The 25,512-nt window shown below is 33.9% G+C and overlaps 1 protein-coding gene across 1 annotated transcript in view; it reads left to right on the top strand.

Annotated features, from left to right (window-relative positions):
• The window catches only part of AHR (aryl hydrocarbon receptor), a 49,844-nt gene that overhangs the window by 9,035 nt on the left and 15,297 nt on the right, over positions 1-25,512 (top strand). The window contains exons 2-7 of the mRNA XM_055314747.1: positions 3,272-3,459; positions 17,507-17,610; positions 20,483-20,572; positions 22,215-22,338; positions 23,642-23,772; positions 25,220-25,422. Coding sequence (XP_055170722.1) covers positions 3,272-3,459; positions 17,507-17,610; positions 20,483-20,572; positions 22,215-22,338; positions 23,642-23,772; positions 25,220-25,422 — 840 coding nt within the window. The remainder of the gene's footprint in view (positions 1-3,271; positions 3,460-17,506; positions 17,611-20,482; positions 20,573-22,214; positions 22,339-23,641; positions 23,773-25,219; positions 25,423-25,512) is intronic.

Here is a 25,512-nt window from a genome sequence, read left to right on the forward strand (position 1 = left end):
AAGGTACTAGAGTGCAAAATTGCATTTTCAACTTACTGAAAATGCTATTTGCAGAGGATAGTCCTTAACGGAATGGTTGTAGAAGACGTTTGCACAATATACATAAGGCACAGAAGTACTACAGGAGGAATCTATTGTGAGTAGGTCAGGGAGGACTTCACAAAAGTGATCTAATTGAGCAGGACTTTGAAGCTGATGGGACAGAACAAGAAGATTCTGGAGAGTAACACGTATGAAGCCATCAAAGTATATGTTAGTAGTGAAGTAATTTCTTCCCCCTGGAGTATAATGGACAAGGAAGGCTTTGGTTGGAAGAATGAGACCAGAGAAATAGTTAGGGGGCTATAAAAGATCCAGAAGGATTTTACTTGCTAGGCTAAGGAACATGGACTGTGCAGAGCTACTGAAAGCTTTGAATCAGAGGAGTGACGTAAATTTGTATTTTAGAGAGAAGCGCCAGCTTCAGTGAGAGCTGCCCTACATTTCATCCTCTCCGTAGCAAGAGTCAGCTTTGTAAAAAACAAGACTGGTCATGTAAATCCCAACTGAAAGCTTAAGATGACTCTTAAGATCTCAAAGTCTGATTTTATGCCATTTCTGTGAGGAAATTTGCTGTTTGCTCTATCTTGAACACTTTTTCATCAGACACCCACATGGCTCACTCTTTCATTGTATTTATGTCAGTGCTGCTATGTAACATCAAAGACCCTTCCTGGCTATCAAAACCAGCACCCTTGTCACTCCCCAGTTCTTATCTTGCTTTATTTTTCTTCTTAGCACTTACCAGCCCCCCAAATCAATCTCTCTCTCTCTTCTTTCTTTCTTTCTTTCTTTCTTTCTTTCTTTCTTTCTTTCTTTCTTTCTTTCTTCTTCTTTCTTTTTTCTTTCTTCTTCCTTTCTTTTTTTTCTTCCTTCCTTCCTTCTTTTCTTCTTCCTTCCTTCCTTCCTTCCTTCCTATTCATTCATTCATTCATTCATTCATTCATTCATTCATGTGTCTTCCGACTGAAATGTAAGCTTCATGAGAACAGGAAACTTGAGTATGTATTGTTCACTGCCAAATCTTCTGTGATTGGCCCATGGTAGGTGGTCACTGTTGCAAGAATGTGGCCTAACCAGCTTTCTCCTTCTCCTTTCTCTTATTCTCTCTGCTTCACACTCCACATAGGGAAGATCAGTTTTTCAGGCCTGCCTCCTCCTAAAATCCTGTTCATCTTTAAAGGCCCATCTCAGATACCACCTTGTCTATGAAAATCTTTGTTCAAGACTTTGCTCACATACTTTGCTCCTGTTACACTTTTTGAATGTGCAGAAGAATGTTTTCCTAGACTACCCAGGACATGATAAGTGAAAGTAAATATTTGTGTTAACAAGTAATTAACCAATAGAGAATTACTCAGTGAGGTAGACACGCATAATAGGTAAAATTTGAAATTTAGTTGATTAATTGAAGAAATTTAAGGTGACTTGAATTTGATTATAAATGGAGTATAATTAGGGGAAAATAGAGAAGCAGTCACCAGTTTCTGTTAAGTATGCAATTATACAGACCGTCTGGAGAGTGTACTTGATTTATTTTGTATATCATATACTTTACCAATTTATTAACTCTTATTTTTTTTAAAGATTTTATTTATTCATGAGCGACACAGAGAGAGAGAGAGGCAGAGACATAGGCAGAGGGAGAAGCAGGCTCCATGTAGGGAGCCCAAAGTGGGACTCCATCCCGGGACTCCAGGATCACGCCCTGAGCCAAAGGCAGTCGCCCAACCGCTGAGCCACCCAGGCATCCCTAACTCTTATTTTTGTAGAAATAACATGAACTGTAATAAAAATAGAAATATACAAGTTCTAGAAATTATTTGGTAGGAACAATATAAAAACATTAACCTTTTATATTGACTTTTTAATTAATTTTTTATATAAAGTATGACTTCACATATACCATTGAAAACAAAGTAGAAATTTTTTTTTGTTTTTTTTTGCTTTTGGTTTTGTTTTGTTTTTAAAGATTTTATTTATTCATGAGAAATACAGAGAGGCAGAGACATGCGCAGTGGGAGAAGCAGCCTTTCTGTGGGAAACCTGATGCAGGACCCTGAAGGCAGATGCTCAACCACTGAGCCACCCAGGCATCCCTTAGAAATATATTTATTAAATCAAATTAATAGCACTACACTCAAGTCAATTTCTACTTTTTTTAAGGCACTGTAATTTGAAATGTTGAAAATGTCTTTGTCTTCTCAATAAAACTGGGAGGGGGAGAGTCTTTGATGTAAGAATACTCTGCATAAGTTTTAATTTTTCTGGCAAATGGAAAGGTGCAGAAGATGATCTATTTTGCTTTTTAATATCGTCTCTATATTTCATTATGGGTATCTGATGATCTACAAATTCCCTTTAAATAATGAATTTCTGCTGTGAAACCCTGGCTAAAGCCTTTGTGAAGTTACCTAGTTTCTCATTTCTAAACTCAAGTTCTACTCCTAATCGTAAATATCTTTTTTTTCAGATGAGAATCATGTTAAATGTTGGGGTTTCATTGAATTTTCTAATTGAGACATTAACTATGAAAGCTAATAATTAAGTAGAATTATTGACCAGTCCTAACAGCAAAATTTGCCAGTAATCACAGTTAACCTCTGATATCTGTCAATCAATTATAAATAACCAAAGTCATTTTTTTTTTTAATATCAGAAGACCCCTTTAGATGGCTGGACGACCATCTGGAAGTACCTGAAGCCCTTTGAATACTTGTCACTGACAGGATGAAAGTGTTAAATATAGGAAGCTAAGGGTGATAAAGCTAAACTGTTTATTTGGGGTAGCTCTTAACTATCTACATCACAAATGATGCCAAGATGCTTCTTGTAGAAGATAACAGAGGAAGCATAATTTTCACATAATTTATTGCAGATACCTTTTTTTTTCTTTTTGTAACAATGGCTGGGTTTGAAGAAGACTCCTATTGGACTCACTATTGGGAATCATTATACAACAAATGTATGAAGTAAAGGAAGTATGACGCATGTAAGATATATGCAGCATTTTCTCAAGATGGGATCATAAGCTTTTAATAAAACATGAAGAATTTTACCCACTCCTTTGTTTTTCTTAATCAAGATACAAAGGAGCATTTTGAAAGAATTTATATTAACTTGAAGTAGATTTTAGATGTTTGTTTTATTAGAGAAATATTTGAGGAGCTGTAATGCAATAGAAATGTTTGCCTCATGTATTTTATTTTGTGATATTTTGTTTATTTTTCAGTGTCAAGCCAATCCCAGCTGAAGGAATCAAGTCAAATCCTTCCAAGCGACATAGAGACCGACTTAATACAGAGTTGGACCGTTTGGCTAGTCTGCTGCCTTTTCCACAAGATGTTATTAATAAGCTGGACAAACTTTCAGTGCTTAGGCTCAGTGTCAGTTACCTAAGGGCCAAGAGCTTCTTTGATGGTAAGAAGAAGTTTTGCTTACTGCTGTATAGTAACATTTAAGTGTTCCAGATTCATTCATCAAAAAGATGCTGCCACTTAAATGACATGTGGTATCATTCTTTGAAAATCATATGCTTAAATGTTAGGCCCATATTAAGTATGTCAGTTTTTAGTTCCACTTCTCCTTCCAATTCAGTTTTTGAAAGTTTCTCTTTTTTTGATGGAATAAAACACTTATGCTATGACATATTTTTGCTGATTCCCTCCAATATGTTTGTGTAGATATTTCATTCTTTAAAAATTATGTACACTTCTATTTTATGGTTACTGTGTATTTACTCCAGGAAAATAAAATTAAATTATTTTTCCAACCAAAAGAATATTTTAGTATAGGAATCAGTAGAATTGGATTTCAGTCTCCATTGTGCCATGACAAACTCTTTGTTTTTAACCCAACCAGTTAGCATCCTTGTACCTTGCTTTACTCAGCCATGAAGTTAGGGAGTTGAGCTAGCTCATGTTACCTTTCATTATTTCATAGTTGTAAAGTATTTTAAGTGGAAGTTTTGGGTTGAAAATAACATTTCAGTGTATCTTCTCTTGTAAAATAATTCTTCAAATTCTCTTTTTATCTCTTTATATGTCAGAAGTAGATTTTTTTTCCCCAGGAAATGTTCACTCTTTTAAATATATCATGTTATTTTACAAACAGTGGTAAAGAATTGTTGATAAAATCTCAATGGCCTATATCAGTGCTTCTCAGACTTGAAGGTACTTACAGATCATAAAGGGATCTTGTTAAGATGAAGGTTCTTATTCAGTAGGTTTGGGTGGTAGGTGGAGATTTTGCATTTCTAACAAGCTTTCAGATGATGCTGATACTGCTCCCCTAGACACATATAAAGATACACATTTATAATTAGTTTCTAGAATATTGCAAAAACAGTTATTTCCTCTTAGGTTTCTATTTAAATGGTTTGATTGTTTAGTCTGGGAATTTTTTTCTTTGCTATCCGCGTATGTTCTTTATTTTCAATAAAAGCCGTATCATTTAACAGTTGTAATTTGGGCAATATACGTTGATATAAGGATAATTATTTCAGGGAAGATTATATGTTTAAAGGTTCATAATGACACTTAAATTTTTTCTGGCCTATCAAGTCTTCGAATTTTCAATTTTCATGTACACCAGATCCTTCATCTTCAAGATGAGTTATGTGATATTCAGTGACGTGTGTGTACGTTTATCAACTGAATAGTCATTTTGTGATAGAGCTGGAACTCGAACTCCAGTTTCTAGATATCCTATGTTGTTTTTTCCTAACCATATCTCAGTTACTTCTCTTTTTTCAGGAATCATTTATTTAGCACAGTCCTAAAGACTTTACTCTAAACTGTGATTCTCAAAATGTAGTCTCCAAACAAGCAGCAATAGTGTCACCTGGAACTTGTTAGAAATGCCAGATCTTGGGCCCCACCCTAGACCTGCAGAATCAAACTCTGGCAGAGTGGTAGGGTTAGATGCATATGGAAGTTTAGAGCCCCTGTCATAGACTCTAACCTTGAGGCTACTCCTGGCTTTGTGAAATGCTATCCTAATCCTCAGCATTTGTTCACATGCAGTGCTTACTGCTTGACCTTGGGTGGGCGGGGTGGGGTTCCATAACACATAGGATTTGGTCTCTGCCCTTGGAGAGTTTATAGTCTAGAAGACAGAGAGATGTTATTCCTTGATTCTGGCAAAGATGAATTGATGTCAGTCATTTTGTCTTTTCATTTCCTGCTCCTCTACAATGAAAAATCAAACTATAAATGTTAAAAAAGAAAAGAATGTATAGATTATGCTCTATTTAGAAGTAATGAATCAAGATTGAAGCAACTTAGTATTTAGTCAACTGCCATTTAAGTATTAACATAATTATTGTTTTCTAGGCAGTATGTGTGTATGTATGCTAATTAAGGTAATATATGTATGTTTAATGTATAAATTTATATATAAGTATATTTTTTTAGCATGATTAGACATATGTGTCCTGTTCAGTACCTCAAGTAAAGAAGATTTTTAAGCCTACTTTATAAAGAATGCTGTAGGTTAGCAGGGTTCGTTATGGAGTTCTTATTAAAAATTATTTCCTAAACTCTTCATTAATGAGTTTATTTTTTTATTTTGGTTTACTGTATTTAATAGAGGATCTTATTACCCTACTTGCTTCATTCCTTCATCAATTATACTACCTTTAATCTTAGGTCCTTTGCATTACTGCGTTTAAACTTCATTCTATATCAGAATAACCTGGAAAGCCTATTAAAATTTAGCACATTCTAGGGCATGCTCCTCTTAGGCTGATTCTGTGTAGTTTCTATGTAGAACCAAGGAATCTATATTTTTCCTATGCATACTAGATGAGTCTGAGGCAATGATTTAACTTGGCTTCAATTATGCTTGCATTAGTTAATTTTTTTTATTCTCCTTCAGAAAGATAAATCCCAATGTAAAAAATTTTAAAAAGACTATAAATGTGTTTGCTTAGTTTTCAGTGGAGTGCATACCCTAAGTATTTTCTTAGGTTGTTCAATACAGGAACAGAATTAGATGGAAGGTGAAGGAAATAATCAGTAGAAAAGATCCCATAGTCTTCTCCAGACCTCTAGTGATCTAGGAAGGCAATGCAATATTTTGAAAGGACAGAGACAGTAAATTTTTCATGGTAATTCTTAAGACCTGAACAAATACTAAATGCTGCAAACGAGGAGACTTGGAGCATGCTGACTGATGAGGATTTTTCTTGCAGTTAAAACCACTCTCCCACTATTAGGGAAATAGTATAGTGAAGTGAAGGGAAGCTCTAAGTGAATAACAGGATGCAAACAGGGGGTGTGTGAATTCCTGCGGAAAGAACAATATAAACGAGTAATCATACAATCTTGTTAGAAAGGAAACTCAGGTTTTACTGTAACAATAGATATTTTTCCAAGAAAATACATCTATTTATTGCAAGTTTAAATAATCTGGCTTGGGTGGATCTTCTTAAACTTTGGAACCATGACTCTACTTCTATGACTGACTGAAAAGCAGCAGCGCTTAAGATTTAAGGACACAAATATTTACCCATTTCTAATTAATCCAAACATTCTGAAATATAACTATGAAGTACTTGAACAAGACTTAGTTATTTTTAATTTATGGTAAAGTTAGAAGCAGTTCCTTCTACACTACTCAATTAAAATTATTTATAATAAATTTTGTAATTCAAGATTGCACTTTATTCTAAACACTGTGCAGGTGCTAAATTCACAAAAAAGAAAAAGAGGAAGAAAAAGATATCTGCTAATAGCTCTAATAGTGTCTCAGCAACTGTGACAAATATAGTATATGAAATCCTTTAAAGATGGACCTATTCAATATTATTAATGCAGTATTTAGCATTTTCAAGGGAAGTAAGAAGATTAGGAGTTTGTTTTGGTTTGAACTGAAGAAATAATGGAGAGGATCTTTGAATGTTTAACCCTTGAAAACTCTTGAACTGTCTATATTCTAGACAATACAGAGAATCATCAGAGAATTATTTTTCCACTTTATACTCTGTTTACACTACAGATGAAGTAATCATAAAATTTTTCACTTTTATATTACAATACCTTGATTTTTCTGGTGCACTTAAAAGTACTATATATATTGCCTATTTCACTAATTAGAATGGAAACTCCTTGAGGATATTATGTGTACTGCTGTATTCATAGTAGGTATTCAATAAATATTAACTCAATTTCACTAACTTATATCTGAAAAACAATGTAAAATTCATGTTGAAATTCTAGATTATTTATTTTAAAATACAGTTCTAGAGCTTAGTTTAAGATGTAAAAATTTTGAGCAGCCTGGGTGGCTTAGCAGTTTAGTGCTGCCTTCAGCCCAGGGTGTGATCCTGGAAACCCGGGATCGAATCCCATGTCGGGCTCCCAGCATGGAGCTTGCTTCTCCCTCTTCCTGTGTCTCTGCCCCTCTCTCTCCACACCCCTATCTCTCATGAATAAATAAAATCTTTTTAAAAAATGTTAAAATTTTGCTTTTCCCAGACAATCTGCTAGTAGCCAATTACAGTTATTGGTTCTATTAATAATCTTTTCTATCTATAAACAAAAGATGTGAGAAATATTTTATGGAATTATAGCCATAAAATTTCTTACATGGCCTCTGATTGGCTGGCTTATATAGTAAAACGTGTACAAGTACTTAAGAATGCAAATGTCAAAGCTACATACATCTTTTTAGGACAAATTAGTATCAACTGTACCGTTTGCAAATCAGTCCTGCCCTTTGCATTCGTTAGCTATCTCTTTGCTCCTTTGCCTTGTCTTTACGGGTATTATCTTGTTCGTGGTTCACTGGTTTCCTTCTTTGTTGGATGCTCCTTTTGTACCTCCCAGCAGTCTGGCAATCTTGGTACTTTTAAAATTTTTGTTAGCGGAGATGGAATGTGCAAATAGAACTGAGCATTTTTAAAAAAATCACTCCCTCTGTAAATTTGAAAGATTAAAAATTCCAGAAGAAGGTGATACTTTATTATTAATTTCTACACAGTGGACATATGTAGACCTGTTTTAAGAATTAAAAATAGCAATATATTAATAATGAGAGACTAAAATAGTAAAAAGCTATTTAAGTTGTATTCAGTTCCCATAGTAACATTGCTCTTCTGTGTTATCTTTTATTTTCCCCTGAAGACTTCTCAAAATTATATATCTTTGAAGTCTCTCTGTAGAATCTTTTGTGTTTTCAGAAAATAAATACCCCAAATCCAAAATTGATGTTTTCTGATGTTGGTGATTAAGCATGATAAAGTGCCACTTTTGCCTCTCAAGACGAATTAAATCAGTCCAGACTTGAGGACTGTTAAATGATCAAATGGAGCTGTGATCTGACAAGTCAGTGTGGAATTAGGTCCTGGAAATACAGTCTAAAAGCCTAAAATCTTTAACATTACATTCAAACTTTTTCACCAAATTCTAGAATGTTAAGATTAAACCTTATTTGCTAATTAAGAAGAAAAGTGGAGCATTAAAGGAAGTCACAAAATAAGCATTTGTTGTTGCACAAAATGAGTATTAAACTCAAATACCATGTTACCTTTAGAGGGAAAAATATCTAATATGTTTAAATAACTTAATGACTACGATCAATAATAATTTATTCAGGGAGACTAGGATATGCATGTTCACAACCCAGCATTTGAAATTGGTTGATACTATGGGAACAGCCTTTTTCCTCCCGTGTTGTGTCCCTTAGTACCAGTTCAAATAGTGGACATTGGCCTTGTTGACCAATTGGAATCAGGATGGTAATGTTTTATTCTTAGAGTAATTACAGCATATAAAAAATTTTGAGTTAGATTTCATTATCACTTTATCATCATTATGTAAGTTTTAATTGTTTAAATTATTATTACTTTTGGAGAGCATCCCCGAAATTTAAAATATGGAAATGACTCTTTCATATCTCTGCTGAGACACAAGTATCTCATGAGGTAGAAAAGGCAGAAAAGTTTTCTTTCAGTGAGGCAATAGTAGGGGTCAGTGGCATGTAATAGTTGTTATTTCAATGAAATAATCATAGTACATATTACATCACTAAAATATAATTATTAACTGTGAGATCTTTTACATCTTCCATTATTATATGTAAGTCCTGGGTTATTCTTTGTGACATCTTTATAATTGGGGTAAATAAATTTAATCTGTGGAAAGGAAACTTAGAAATAAGAAGGAGATGATTTTTGTCTAGGTTTCAGGAAGCCTGACAAAAGTGAGTTTGGGGATCTGAGTTTCTAATTCCGAACTCCTGCATTATGTAGCTGTCACAGGGAACAGTTTCTGGTTAGTTTAAAAACTAAGGAACGGGGTAGCCCCAGTGGCCCAGCGGTTTAGCGCCACCTTCAGCCTGGGGTATGATCCTGGAGATCCAGGATCAAGTCCCACATCGGGCTCCCAGCCTGGAGCCTGCTTCTCCCTCTGCCTGTGTCTCTCTCTCTCTTTCTCTCTTTCTGTCTGTCATGAATAAATAAATAAAATTTAAAAAAAAAACCCTAAGGAACGTAGTTCTTGAACCATTTACACTCACTTAAAATAATCACCATTTTATAAAGTGTAGTAATATTTACATATTGGGATGTTCTAAATTCACAGAGGCTAAAAATGCTCTGAGAGGAGAGGATGACAACAGTTAATTTACATGATGGGATGATCTAACATTTATTCAACCTCAATGGTTACCATAGATCTTTGTTGACTTTATTTTAAATTTAAAAAATATCCATGCTCTTTTCTTGGTCTTCCTTTTTTAGTTATTTAACAGCTCCCTTCCAGTTCATTAGGTTTTCAAAAGAGAGCTATTGTATTTATTCATCTTCAGTTTGTGTGTTTCTCTAGATTTCGATCCTGTTTTGGTATCCGTGTAACACAGAACACTATCTTGAGAAGCATATATGCAAAGAATGAGTTTGAACAAGCAGAGAAATGAATTAAATAAAAAGCCCTTTTGAGCATTTAAGTTTTATAAAGTTTAATAGGTTTATATGTGTGCTTTTCATTCATGGAATTTGTATGCTTAATTTCATCTGCATTGCTATAATTTTTAAAACACTGAACACCAAGTAGTTTATAAACTTTCAGTATAACTCTATCACAGCAAATGTGATTTCTTAATTCTAGACATGTCTGTAGTAGGTTTATTTGCCCAAAATATGAACACATTTGAAATCATCATATGTATTGAGTTTCTTTTGTCTATGGTATTATCTACTTTATCGTAATTGAGCCATATTTTTTCCAGAATTCACATTCTAAAATGAAACTAATTATAACATTCATGATAGCTTCCATAACTAAAACTATAAAATTTAATGATTCTTTTAGTTAAAAAAAAAAAGATTTTATTTATTCATGAGAGACACAGAGAGAGGCAGAGACATAGGCAGAGGGAGAAGTAAGCTCCCTGAGTGGAGCCTCATATGGGACTCAATCCAGGACCCCGGGATCATGTTCTGAGCCAAAGGCAGATGCTCAACTACTGAGCTGCCCAGGGACCCCAACATTTTTCTGTTTTAAACTAAGATTGACCATGAACAGGTTCAGATGATCATAAATTGATACCTTTAGTTTTCTTTTTTTTTTAAAGGAGGATTACCATTGAGGTAATATTAAAGCCAGCTAACTTACAGCATTTTTTCCCCTTTTCCACCCCAAGTAAGGATTTTAAATGTCTATAGTTAATTTGTTTGATTTTTTTGTGTGGCTTTGTTATCTGGTTAATGGAAATCTACAACATCTTCCTGTTACAGAATTTTAAAAAGTGTATTCACATAGAGTAGAGAATTAATCACTTTAAAGCCTGTAATGAAATGCAGTTATATTACCACTAATCATTTTATTTAATAATCAGGTTTATACGTTATTTTTAAATCATGCTCTTACAGCTTTTCTACTTTCGAATCAACCATTTTTAGTCAGTAGTTCAAATTCATTTATTTGTTCATAGCTGGAGATTTGGATTTTGGAGTCATTATAATATAGTGGGAATAATATTCTAAATCATGAAAGTGAATAAAATATTCCAGAGACCACATAGAATAAGAGGAGAAATACCAGAGATGAGATGTTTTAAGGATGAGCAGAGGTGGAGGAAAGCAAATCTGTATATATATGGAATATAGAACTCTTCTGAGGTGACAGTTTGCTTAAGGATGCCTTCATTTGGTGTTTCAAGTTCTTGAATTAGAGGGTCAAAAGAAGATTGCACATGAAAGTATAAACTAAAATGAAATTAAAGTCCATACAGAAAAATCATAATATTACAGGAGTAATATTATGGTCCTTGATTGTCCTTAGAGGCCAGAAAACCATTCAGGTGTTTGCAGTGGGAGGTTGAGAAAGGAAACAAGCAGTCACATTGAATCAATTTAGCCTAAAATTGTATTTAATTATTCTGGTTTCTTCTAGCCTTAAATTTTCTCATATGGTGCGAGGTGCCTTTTATGGTCAGTTTTACAGATATTCTTTTGTCAGCTGGATTCTTGATAGTATCCAGTGTTATGTGTCTGGTCTCTATGTTAGGGAGGTTCCTCCTCTGTATCTTAGGATGGTGGAGGGAGATTGTCATCTAACAAAAGCACTGGTAGACAGGAGACAGAGAGACTAATCCTGTGGCCTTTGATATGACCTTTAACCTCACTGTTGCTCAGGGTCTTTATCTTCTCAGCATGGACAGTAAGAATGCTTGCTTGGTTTTAAGTTTGTGGTAGATTTACCCTAAAAATATGAGATGTGTGAAGTCAATTTTATAATTAAAATTGTTATATAAATTATAATTATTTCTTGTGGAATAGTGATATTTTACTTATTTTCATGGATGATTTTGTGGTCATTGTTCAATATGCATAGAGGCCTTTCAGACCAGGTATTCATATCATCTTACAATCTCTTGAATTCATTTTGTATTTTGATTTAGAGATGGAAATTTGCTAATAAATTTTTTTAGCTTTATAGCATAATATGTAATAATTTATATCCCCATGTTTCATTTTTCAGAAGTGGCACACACTCAAATCTAGAAAATCTGTTCAGGGAAAGATGACATGGCTTGCTTTGGTGAAGATATAAACAGGGCAGTGTGCTATTTGTTCTATTTGTATACATACAGTATTTTTGTTATTTTTTGTTTCATTCTTGAATTATGTGCTTCTTTTTTATCTTTATAAAATTGGCATTTATTTCCTGAAGACATTCATATTAAGAGCACTCTTTATGTAGAGGAATGATAATTTTAGAAAATAATAAGGGAATGAGATCTGGAACATTTATAAGTTATTTCCAAAATTGTAAATTTCCAAAGTCACTGGTTCTTAAAATATGGCACCTGGTCCTCAGCATCACTTGGGAACTTGTTAGTAGTGCAAACTGTAAGCCCCCATCCTAAACCTCCTAAATCAGAAATTTTAGAGGGTGAAGTCCAGCAACAGGTATTAATAGCCATAGCTTTCCTGGTGATTCTAATGTCTGTGAAATTTTGAGAATCACTGCTCTACTTGATTAAATTCTGCTACAGAATGCAATTTGAATTCCACTCTTGTATGTGTGGAAAGCTCAGTGCAACTTATTCCCCACTGAAAAGGTAAACTGAGCTGCTGTTGGTTTTGCTAATTCAGAGACCTAATATAGTTACAATAGAATTGTGTATAAATGTAAAACTGGGAAAATGTTAAGCAGATATAGGTCTAACTTTTTAGGACTTATTCAGCTTTAAAATGATGTTTTTCAGATTTGCTAAAAAGAGAGTAAACTACCAGTTATGCAACCTCAACCTACATTCATTCATAAAGATACAGACTAACATTTGCATTTTTAAAAACTGAATTTACTTTTATTCTGCCGTAGTGATTAGAAATTTCTAGGTAGAAAAAAAATCTGTCAGTATCATCAGAAACTACTGCGTAAACTGTGTAAACCTAGTCTTTGTGTCCTGGAAATTGAGAATATAGTACAGTTTTCTTTAATTTCAGTTTCTTCCTTCTTCTGCCCAAAGGAACACTTCATTTACAAACACCAAAATCTTTGTGTTGAAATCTCTCTCTCTCTCTCTCTCTCTCTCTCTCTCTCACCCCCAGGAATTTAGAAGAACTCTCATTAGGTGCACTTAATATATTATTTGGAAATTATTTGTAAATACTGATCATACTAGACTAAGCTAGGGGTGTTTTCCTTATGTTCAAGAAATACTGCATTACCTAACCCTTTGTAACTTATAGAAGTTTATGTGGTTGAATTTTATAGTGATAGCTGTGCTGTCTTGTATGCTTATATCAATGTGAGAATGGAATTTAACTTTTTCTGCCAGAAGTAATAAAGGGGATGATAAATGTTATTATAAAATAAATTGAATTTATATCAACACAAGAAGATTTAAAGTCTTATGCTTTTTCCTGGCAAGATATTTACCATGTCATCTTTCTGTTTAATTGCAAACTGCAGTAACATACAAAATATAGTTTACTACATGCCAATATTTCTTCCTTGTGAATTTTTCTGTTGAACAATTTGGAGCATGTTTTTCAAAGAGGAAATATTTGGCTTGTAGGGAGAAGTGGAAATCCACGCTTAGATGTATAAGGAAGGAAAGTGTCATATAGGAAACAGTTATGGTTAAATACTTGAGGGAGTAAGACTTGATTGAATCATTTGGTAAAATGACTATTTGATAATATTCTGGTAATATTTATACTCTGGTTTCCTTCATCAATTAGATTAAATGCTTGTGTAATTCCTTCATTGATCTCCGTGAGGAAATAGTTGAAATATTTCAGTGCTTTATTATCTTAATATTCCACAGACTGTTTAAACTCAGGTCTTTATATTTTGGAAGGTGTAGTGTTCTTGCAGGTGGGGAGGATTTTAACAAATGTCTGTTTATTACAGCAAATGCTTCTCAAGTAGCAGAATTGGTTGTGACTTACTTTCTGATATTACATTTTGTTTCTATGAAGTGTCATATATTTAACTCCAGTGATGTAATGTTTCAAGTATCCTGTGCATCTGATTATGTGTATAATTTTTATAACTTACAGTTGTGAAGTACTTTCAAATTTTTGTTGTATAGGCATCATAGCAGTCCTGATACTCATTTTTTTTTTCGTGTCATCTTTTCATAATGATTTGAGGGTATATCAACTCAGTAGCTTATAGCCCATTATTGCTGTACTGGGCTGTAAATTATGTATTCCAGTTGTTACTCAGGTACCCTGCCTCTTATTTTAACCCTAAAAAGAATTTGCCTGCAGAAGTATCATTGTCCTCAAGTACAGATGAAGTCCAACAGGTGGTTAATAATAGCTTGAACACTAGGATCAGGCTATCTGGGTTTGATCTAGGCTCCACTACTTCAAACTCTGACCTGGAGACAGTTTCTTCATTTGAGTCTCAGTTTCATTGAAAGGACAAAATAATACCAGTCTGATAGGATATTATTATAAAGATTAATAAGATCTAATGTATAGAAACTTCTTGGTATATGGAATGTGTTCAGTAAGTATCACATGTTATTATTAAGGAAGTTATTTAAGGCCACTTAAGTGGTAGGAAGTACACTGGTGATAGTACTCCACATCATATTACTCTTCTGTTGCTGTCTAACCGAGGCTTGAAATATATACGTGGAAGTGACTAGTATTAAGGTAGTTCTAGCAATTTTAAGAAGGGAGAGGTGGTGGGTATGAGGTCAGATAGAGGATAAACTTCGTGGAGGGGCAGAAATTGTCTAGTATGGGTCAAGAGGCTCAGACATAGATAAGATTTCTAAAAAGTCACATTAGTATATTTTTACAAAGAATGTGAAGGGAATTCATCTTTCCTAGACTCATCTTTGCACAGTATTTACTTAAATCCTTTACTAATTATTAACTTTAAACATAAGAGCAACAGAAATATTTTTAGAAGAACTCTCCATTGATCTTTCTTTAAAATGTGCCTGTTGCTTTTCCCTTACACATATTAAATATTTACCTCCCAACATTTACAGTTGTAAGCATTGGTGTTGAAAAAGAGTTTCTTCTCTTTATTTTTTCTTTCAAGTTCCTGTAATACTTTAATTAAATCCCATTCTGCTACTTAATGTTTCTGACATTCTTTTCTAGTCATTTATTTTCCATAATTTATATTCCCAACTAAAGGCAGAGTCTGTTTGATGTCCATTTATGTTGGCCAGTATCCCCAATACAGGGTCAGAAACAAATCATAGATTATTCTGAGATGAATGATCTTGGTGGTCCAGTAACTCTAGCTGGAACTGACATCAGTTCTATTAATTAGAAATTCATTTTAAAAGATTCCTAATAAGATAATTTAGACATTTCAAAATTTGATACTAGTAACATCCACCCATTTTTACAATTACTTTGCTGCTTTTTACAATGTGAGGGTTTTGTTGTTTTCTTTTTAATGGTGCATCTTACTGACATATGGTAACCCTTAAATGGTGCCTCATACTGGAGCTTTTAAAAAGTAAGAGAGTGTAGATAACCCTGACATTGTGAGCTTTTAATGCATTTAAACAAATTTGGCCGTTAGAAAGCAAGCAGCAGCAGAATAGGAAGGGAGAAGAGACCTTTTTTCTCTTGTCTTTTTCAATGAGAAAGATGAAGCATTTCCTTTGGTCCTGATTAACTGTTAGATCAATTTATGTACCTCAATTTTTTTTTTGCCCTAAGGAAATATGTTCTCTGGCCTTTTGAAATTGTTACAGAGGCCAAACTTTTGGCCTCTTTAAAAGCAGTATGTTTCAGGTTCTGCAAAGGCAAGAACTTGGCATAAGATTGCAATGTGACACATGCACTGATTTACCAGAAAATATATTTCAGCATGAAAATGTGTTATGTGTGAAGCTTTACTCAAACTGAGAGAAAATCTGGTTATTAGTAAATCTAGTTTTCCACTGAGCCAGATTATCTTTGGCACAATAGAAATCTAATGAAATAAGTCTTAAAAAGAATATTAAAGTCCATGCTTTTTTTTTTTTAAGATTTTACTTATTTATTTGTGAGACACACACAGAGGGGGCGGGGCAGAGACACAGACAGAGGGATAAGGAGGCTCCATGCAGGGAGCCCCACGTGGGACTCAATCCCGGTCTCCAGGATCAGGCCCTAAACCACTAAGCCACTGGGGCTGCCCTCAAAGTCAAATGTTATTTAATGATTTCTCGTATTTAAATATTGATGTTTAAAAACAGATCAGGAAATGGAAATACACTGTGATTGTATAAAAAAAGGCTGTACTTTTTAACAAACTAGCCTATAGGATCTGGGAAACACTGCTAATAAAGTTACCATTTATTGAACTTTTGAGCTGCTGTATACCAGGAACTTCACATATATTCCCATTATTCACAATAACCGAACAACATGGTTTTTTGTTTTTTGTTTTCAATTACCAGTTCACATTTTGGGACATAGGCTCAGAAAGCCTACACATTTAGTAAATGGCAAAGCTAAGATTTGAACTTCATTCTGTCACTTACCAATATTAAATGAAATGATATTTGAGAGTGCTTGGAAAAATTCTAAGTAAGTACACAATAGTTCTTACTACTCTTCAGTTGTGTTGCCTCCCAGACTATACAAGACACACACACACACACACACACACACACACACACGAGATAAAGAAGAGAGATGACAGAGAAGGAGAGAGAGTGTTATAACCTGCTACCTCCAGGAGTAAGCATCCTGCCATGGCATCAGACTTCCCCTTATATATATAATCCACCAGCAGTTAGAAGATAATAATGGAGAAGCCACTTTAAAAAACGGAATATGTAGAAATAAACATAAAAGTTAATATGCAAATCTTTTTGTGAACAACTTCAAAATACTCTAGTGGGACAAAAAATACAGATTTGAACAAAAGGAAGAACATGTTCTTGGATAGAATGATTCAAAATCATAAAGATGTTAATTCTTCGTGTGTAGATTTACAAATTTAACAAGACTCTAGTAACAATACTACTTGCTTTTTACTCTAAAGCTAGACAGAAGGATTCTAACCTTAATGGAAATATATTTCTTAATAAGGCTGATGGTTGATTCTTCCTCCTCACCATTATATGTTCACTGTTTAGGTATGTATATATTGAGAGTAAAATCATTTTTACAAGTCATGTTCTGAGGAACCTTATAAGTAAATGAATAAGAGTGGGGAGAGTTTTTATAGCAGCACCATGCAGTTCTTTAAAACTCTTAAGTTACATGCCAAAAATCCTATTGAGCTCATCACAAATTATTTTTAATACTTTATTGTTTTTTAATAAATTATTTATTGGTAATTAATTATTTTTAGCAATCTGTTCACTGATTTGGAAACCACTTATTGACAAAGAATTATACTTAGTCATCATAGTACTAGAGGACAGTATTTCACATTGTGTCTCTGTTAGGTATATGGAGATTTTCCATTATAGCCCTTTCAAGTCACTTACTTGAAAAACTACTTACTATATCATTGCTTTTCCCTTTTCTACATAGTTGCATTACAGTCCTCCCCAACTGACAGAAATGAAGTCCAGGAAAACTGTAGAACAAAATTCAGAGAAGGTCTGCATCTGCAAGAAGGAGAATTCTTATTACAGGTAAATTTTAGTAAATATAGTTTCTCATAATAAAGACATAGTAAATGAAAGATTAATGAATCAGTCTTTTAGTTACTCCAGTTTATTTAGAACTCACCCAGTATTTCATGTCACTTCATCTGAACTGCAATAGTGGTGTTGTGTTGCTAGTATGTGAAAAAATATAATTGTATCAAGTAGATTAGAAGTCTACTTAGCGATTTCCCTGTTGTATTTCTTTAACTAGAAAGAACTCCTAGATTATTTCAAAGGTTCTCATTTAAGACATTGAATTTACATATGCTTTTTCAGGGGTATCACTTTATTAAAACAGTTAATTACATTTACTTAATAGTTCAATATTGTTCTTAAACTAAATTTCATTTTTCAATATGTTCTTATAACTGTATTGTCTCTTAGCTCCATCATGTCGTATCAACATGCTAAAGATTTTTCTCAACTAGAAGCCCTAATTTTTGCTTTAGAACTCAGAGAGCTTTTAGATTTATTTGTAAAACTATTTTATTTTTTTTTTACTCTATTTTTACTCTATTTTTTGGATACGATGTTTAATTCTCATCTAAAATTCTCAGGTATTTATTCTGTTGAAAAAAAAGATAGAATGAAGATGTGTGCTGTGCTATGTGCTATTACTATTATGTGATCATTTTCAATTCCATCCAGTGAATAGAGTGAAGAACTTAGTTTCTTTTTGTGACAGAAAGTAGCTGCAACTTTTACTAACTCCTTTAATTCATTCTGAAAATGTTTGTATAAACTCAATAATTGTGTAACTCAAATAATTTTAACATTTTTTATTATTTTTATAATTGTGAAAATTAACTTTTGCTCCCATTAGGTTAAACAAATTAAATGTATTCAAGCATGAGTCCTCTTCCTGGCCCTGGCTGAGGATCTTTATTTATATAATAGCTTCAAACATAAAGACTCCTTATTCAGGTCATAGGAAAACATTTTTATAATTGCTGCTTTATATGATTAAACACACACCTCGGGTTCTGAAGTAAAGTAATAAGGAAGTCCTACATTTCAAGAGAAAATAAACAAATATGGAATGCTTAACATTTGATAAAGCAGTTTAAATTATGGGCCAATGATTTTTTCCCTCCTAGAATATTTAGGTAAATTTTAAGCATATACTATGTCAAGGACAGAGAATAAAAATAATATTAATGCAAGACTAGTATTATTTTTTAATTTTCTGAAAATTGGAAACATTTAGGTATTTAAAATAAATGCATCTGTTACAAATTATGTTGGATATCACTTGTAAATTAGTTTCCAATAGGAAGCATCGCATATTATATGATTTGCTAGGACCCAGTTGGCTGGATCTCTTCTGAAACAGATGATCAAGAACATTGTAGACATATGAAAATGGTGTATTTCATTACATACAGTTGCCATAATGACATCTAACTATACTTTCAACATATGGTTATCAACCAAGTATCGCTAAGGCATAGAGAATGTTTCCAGAGATACAATATACTACTTGCCGTGACACTTTTAATGAGAAATCATTTCCTTTAGTTTTAACAAAGGAGATAAAGAAAATGTTACATCGTGTTTTATTACGAAAAATTTAAAATACTTTCAAGCTTAGCTTAAATTCATTAGTATTATATAAGGTATAAAAATAAAAATAAAAATGACTTTCTCGGGCAGCCCAGGTGGCTCAGCAGTTTAGTGCTGCCTTCAGGCCAGGGTGTGATCCTGGAGACCCCGGATTGAGTCCCACATGGGGCTCCCTGCATGGAGCCTGCTTCTCCCTCTGCCTGTGTCTCTGCATCTCTTTCTCTGTGTGTGTGTGTGTTTCTCATGTATAATAAACCAAATCTTTAAAAAAAAATGACTTTCTCTGTCTTTTCATTATCCATCATTTATTTCAGTCATTTTCATTTGTTTAATCATCTTCTGCCTGCTGCTATTTACTATCATGCCTATTAGAATCTGCAGCTTCATTTTTGAGTTAACAGAAGTTGAAACCATAAATAACATTATCAGTTGCAACTTATTTCTCTCATATTAAATAGTAAGTGAACCTCATCATGATTTTCAGATAAGTAGGGCAAATCTTTGTGACTAATACTAAAGAATAATAATCTCTTTCATTAATATGTAATTAACATATTCTGTTTGTTCACTAATAATTCAATATAAGTAATAACCTTCTTCCAAATAGTATTTAAGATCTTTTGAGAGATACATAAAATTGGCATGCATATATTCTTTTTAAAGGCTTTTTTGTTTTATTTTTGACAACATTTGTCTAAAAGCTTGTGATACTGTATCTTAAATTATCTTTGTGCTTTCTGGCATAAGGAGTTTATTGGAAAGTACTAAATTCATTTCACTGTTTGAACAATCATGACTCTCCACAAAAGAAAATGCATATCATCAATGGATACTCTTCTCTATAAAAAAGATAATTCAGAAGGAAAAAAATACAAAATTGGGTATAACTGCTAACTGAAATTTAAGACTATTTAATTTTGAAGGTGTTATTAAACATTTCAGTTCCCGGTGGGTGCCACCACCATTCATTTGGGGGCACTCACCAGGTACTATAGCTATGATCTCTGAACACCCAAAGCATGAGGAAAAAGAAACCAGTTTTTTATTGAAGTTACTGTGATTGAACATTAAGTTTAGCTGTCAGCTTTTCCTTACCTAAATCAAAAGGTATAAATAGATTCTTTTCATTCCACAGTATATGGTATATCTGTGTTTATGAGATGTTATCATTTTAGCCATTTTAAAGAGAGATTTTCCAGCAGTAAAAGTGATAACCGTAACTGAAGTCAGTATTTATGAGTGGCAATATTGTTATTTAGTCACATTACTAATTTTATAATCTTTTTCCTTGTAGGCTCTGAATGGCTTTGTACTGGTTGTCACCACAGATGCTTTGGTCTTTTATGCTTCTTCTACCATACAAGATTACCTAGGGTTTCAGCAGGTAAGCATATTTTTCTCAAGCCATGTAAAAAAATTTTTTTTGGAGAATTAACTCTACTTTTTACGTATTGTATGTTTTAGGGACATAAAAGATAATTTGTATATATAAAATATCAATCAAAATATGCTTTAAAATAAAAATATATTTTAGCTAAAATAATATATTTTAGCTAAATTTTACTACATTACAATTTTCTTAAATATTTATGAGATTCATACATATTGTGTTTCATCTTACACTTATTAAAGACTCTTATATATAAGAAACATTCAGGTTAGGGGCAGATACGCTTTGGATGGGGGGCAGACAAGGGAATATTTGCCATCCCATTAGTTATGGATACCGGAGGGCATACGGCAACTGTGAAGTGAATGAAGGTACAGGCAAAGTATCATGGCTTAAACCTTTAATTCTGTCTTAAGCTGATAATGGAAACTTTCCTGAAGGAAATGGTATTTAAGCTAACCTAAAGAAAGCATAAGATTCAGGTGGGTGGGCAGTTGTAGAGAAAACACAGGAAAGAAAATGTAGAACTATGTTAAGCGGTAGTAGACCAGAAGTACTTTAAGAGATGAACATGTTTGGTTTGTTTAGTGTTATTGAATAAATGGTACACAAATGGAGTGGTGATTGTCATATTTGAGGGACAAAAATATTTGGTATAATTTGAGAACAGTTTGTAAATACCCTTGAATGTTAGCTATTCTTATGTGCCAGCATTTCTTAAATTCTAATATGTGTAGGACTCACTTAAACTTCATGTAAAACTTGAAAATCTTTGGGCCTTACTTCCAGCTAATCTGATTCAGTTTGGGTCAGAGTGGGGCCTATCAGTTTGCATTTCTCACAAGCTCACAGGTGATGCCAAGGCTGCTGGTTGGAATAGCAGCGTCTACAGTGTTATATAGACTGAAATTTAAACTATGTTGTATACACAATAGAAACCACCAAGAGTCTTTAGTTTTTGTTAAGGGACTGTATATGCTGCAGTCTGTGTTTTAGATGAGAACTCTGGCAATTGGAGAATAGATGGCATTAAGATGGTTTAATGCTAGATTAAGTACACAGGGAGGTTTAAGTGTAGATAGCTAAACTCGATAGATAGTGGAATCTGGCCCTGCCACAAAGCCTGACTTACTGAGAGGCAAGAGGTAGAGGAAGGAATCTCAGCTGGTAAAAACATGATCCTTTACTCTTCTGGAGTATGCTAGAAGTAAAAGTTTAAAGAAAATCATTAGAGGACAGTGAAAGAAATACATAATACTTTTAAGTGTTAGAGAAGTCTAAGATGCTAGATTTTCAGACAAGGTTTTGTGAAAGAAGTAGGATTTAAAAGATCAATAAATTTAAAATGAGCAGAACTGAATGTGTTGCAATTAAGGAATGAGAAGATGACTTAGTTGACTGAAAAGCATTCGAGTAGGAAAGTGATGGTAGTTAACTTTTGGCTGACCGGTTACAGTGTTCTGCTCGCTCTAGCTTTTCCTATCTTGGATGACTAGAGAGTTTTGCGACCATCTGACATACATTTGTCACCGCTGACAAGCACTCAGTAATCTAGCTACGTTTTGATATTAATTTAGTAAACCACGTTTTTTAAATCAGTACTTTAAAAAAGTCTCCTTGTATCTTTTTTCTTTAGTCTGATGTCATACATCAGAGCGTATATGAACTTATTCATACTGAAGACCGAGGTGAATTTCAGCGTCAGCTACACTGGACATTAAACCCTTCACAGTGTACAGACTCTGGACAAGGAGTTGATGGTAAGAATGTTTGCCAAAAGACAGTATGGTGATTTCTTGATACAGTTCTCTGAAAGGAGGCCAGAACCTCTGGGAGATGTATAACTCTACGGTGAAGGTTGGAAAGAAGTAGAAAGACATTAGTCTGTCGTTGTAGGCTCCAGCCAGATAACAAAGAGCTTGGTGACCTAAGGAATATTTTGACAAATTATTGATGAATTTCAAGCAAGAAAGTGTTACCATACTCAGTAATATATTTTAAACTTTTTAAAAAAATTATTGATTGATTGATTGAGCACGGGTGGGGGAAGTGACTGAGGGAGAGAGAGAGAGAGAGAGAGAGAGAGAGAAGCTGACTCCTTGCTGAGCACAGTCTCATATTTAGGGCTTGGTCCCACACTCTGAGACCACGACCTGAACCACAATAAGAGCTGGATGCTTAACTGAGCCACCCAGATGCCCCTCTCAGTAATATATTTTATAAAAATCACATATATTTTGAGAGACTGGAAGGAATGTGTAAGGTTGATACTCAAGTATGTATAAATTGTTCTGTCTATCAAATGGATCAAATAAAAAAGCAAACTAGAATGTGCAAGTATAAAAAAACTTTTCGGAATCCCTCAGCAGTTTAGCACCTGCCTTCGGCCTGGAGCGCGATTTTGGAGTCACGGGATTGAGTCCCACATCGGGCTCCCTGTGTGGAGCCTGCTTCTCCCTCTGCCTGTGTCTCTGCCTCTCTCTCTCTCTCTCTCTCTCTCTCTCTCTTTCTCTCTTTCTCTGTCTCTCATGAATAAATAAATAAAATCTTAAAAAAAAAAAAAAAAAAAACCTTTTCCCTCTGCAGTGCTTTTAGAAGTCTATGAAAGTGGGCAGCCCAGGTGGCTCAGAGGTTTAGCGCTGCCCTCAGCCCGGGACGTGATCCTGGAGACCCGGGATCGAGTCCCACGTCAGGCTCTCTGCCTGGAGCTTGCTTCTCCCTCTGCCTGTGTCTCTGCCTCTCTCTCTCTCTCTCTGTGTGTCTCTCATGGATAAATAAATAAAATCTTTAAAAAAAAGTCTATGAAAAGTGTTAAGATAAAAGGCATTGGAAAATATAGATATTTTTGACAATAGAAATAAAAACAAAACTGAGTAAAGTTCTATGTAGTAAAAGTGATATTTTGTGCATTCTAGTTTCTTTTCATTAGCTACTCTTCTGAAAATGATTCTTTCTTGTATCAGAATAGAATCCAATTTAGAAATTAATGCAAATTTCAGCTCTACAAACACTTGATTGTACAGCAAAATGAGACGTAAATTTGTGTTGCTATTATTTCTACAGACGCTAATGGGCTGCCACAGCCAGTAGTGTGTTATAACCCAGACCAGCTTCCTCCAGAAAACTCTTCCTTAATGGAAAGGAGCTTTGTGTGCCGACTAAGGTGTCTGCTGGATAATTCGTCTGGTTTTCTGGTAAGGTGCAAAGTCTTATGATACTGGCAATTCCTATTAAGTTTCAGAAAGCAAAAAAAAAAAAAAAAAAAAAAAGAAAGAAAGAAAGAAAAAAGAAAACTGAAACCACTTTCTTTGGTTAGATTTGAGTTTGATATTTAAAACTCCTTTAAGAAATAATTTCATGAAGGAAAGTAACTTAAAAATTACTTTTTTCAGATTTTAGTATCTTCCATAATTCAAAATCTTAATCTTTTAGGATGTAGTAACAAAGACTGAGTGAAATATTATAGAACCTTGATCTTGCCTATTTTTAGGATTTCATGCTATGTAAGACAGAGAACTTTGTAGCCCTTTTTTAGGAGCAAAATGCTTACCCTCTTTGGATTTAATCCTTGCCAGCCAGAAATATTATCAGAGCTTTTTCTACACAACTACAGTAACTGCTATCTAAAAATGGTTGTATATTTGTGATTGCAGAATTGTCATGTGGTATGAGCTGCCATTGTGTAGCTTGAACACCTGAACAAGATAATCAGGGAGCAAGCAGGTTTAGCAGGATACTCAGAGTGGAAGGAGTCTTTGTCCTTAAGATAGTGCACTCCACTGGGTACAGAAGAGAATATAAAGCATGATACATATTACTTTTGTGAATTATCAGGACTTTGAAATAGATAATAAAATCTTAAATATTAGCAGTTATTTTTGTTGATGTGTTTATTTGTGAAGGTAATTTTGCTGACCCACAGTTAGAATTGTGCTTTCAGGTAGCTTTCTTAGTACTGATGATCCATTAATATGTATTTCTGAGATAGAATTTGTATACTTGGGTCTTTTCTTCCTTGTGTTGCTGTCATATACTGAGGTCAGAATCATTGCTCAGCCTGGTTAATACACTTCTAAGCAACTAAATTGATCATTTTCACATTTAAGTTTCTTTGTTTCCTCTGTCTTCTAAAAGTGCCCTTTATTGTTAGTAGAATTCTACATTCTTTACATGATTTGATTATTCATTCTAGCATCTTAATAAAATTGCATTTTATCTCTATATGAAAGATTACCATAGGTTATGAAATAGACAGTGAGCTATGGACTATAGCTTATCTGTATTTGAAAATTAGTATGTACTTGATGACTTTATCACTATTCATTCATTGAGGAAATATGTACTGAATGCCATGGTGAGGGGAAGGAAGGTATTAATAACAGGGCAATTGTGAGCTCAGAGACAGATACAGATAATTTTGTTGTGACAGTTCCCTTGTCAGCTCTTTTAGGATAGTGTTTGTACTACCTGTGGGGATAGTTGTTAATGGGCTTCCTGTGAAGAAAAGAATGAAAATAGCATTAGTCAGCCTCACGAACTTTTATGGAATTATCAAGACTACTGGAAATGGCCATGATTGAGCCTTTTGAAATGAACAATTTTTAAGCATTAATTTTAATGAACTGGTTTCGGTTTTCTAAGGCAATGAATTTCCAAGGGAGGTTAAAGTATCTTCATGGACAGAACAAGAAAGGGAAAGATGGTTCAATACTGCCACCTCAGTTGGCTTTGTTTGCAATAGCTACTCCACTTCAACCACCATCCATCCTTGAGATCCGAACCAAAAATTTCATCTTTAGAACCAAACACAAACTAGACTTTACACCTACTGCTTGTGATGCCAAGTAAGTAAAACTTTTTCAGTTTTGTTTCATTAAATATATATTTTGTTGCAGTAAATCTCTTAGCATATGAAACATAGAGTGTACCTTGTA

Source organism: Nyctereutes procyonoides, unplaced genomic scaffold (genome assembly GCF_905146905.1).
Source record: "Nyctereutes procyonoides isolate TBG_1078 unplaced genomic scaffold, NYPRO_anot_genome, whole genome shotgun sequence".
NCBI lineage: Eukaryota > Metazoa > Chordata > Mammalia > Carnivora > Canidae > Nyctereutes > Nyctereutes procyonoides.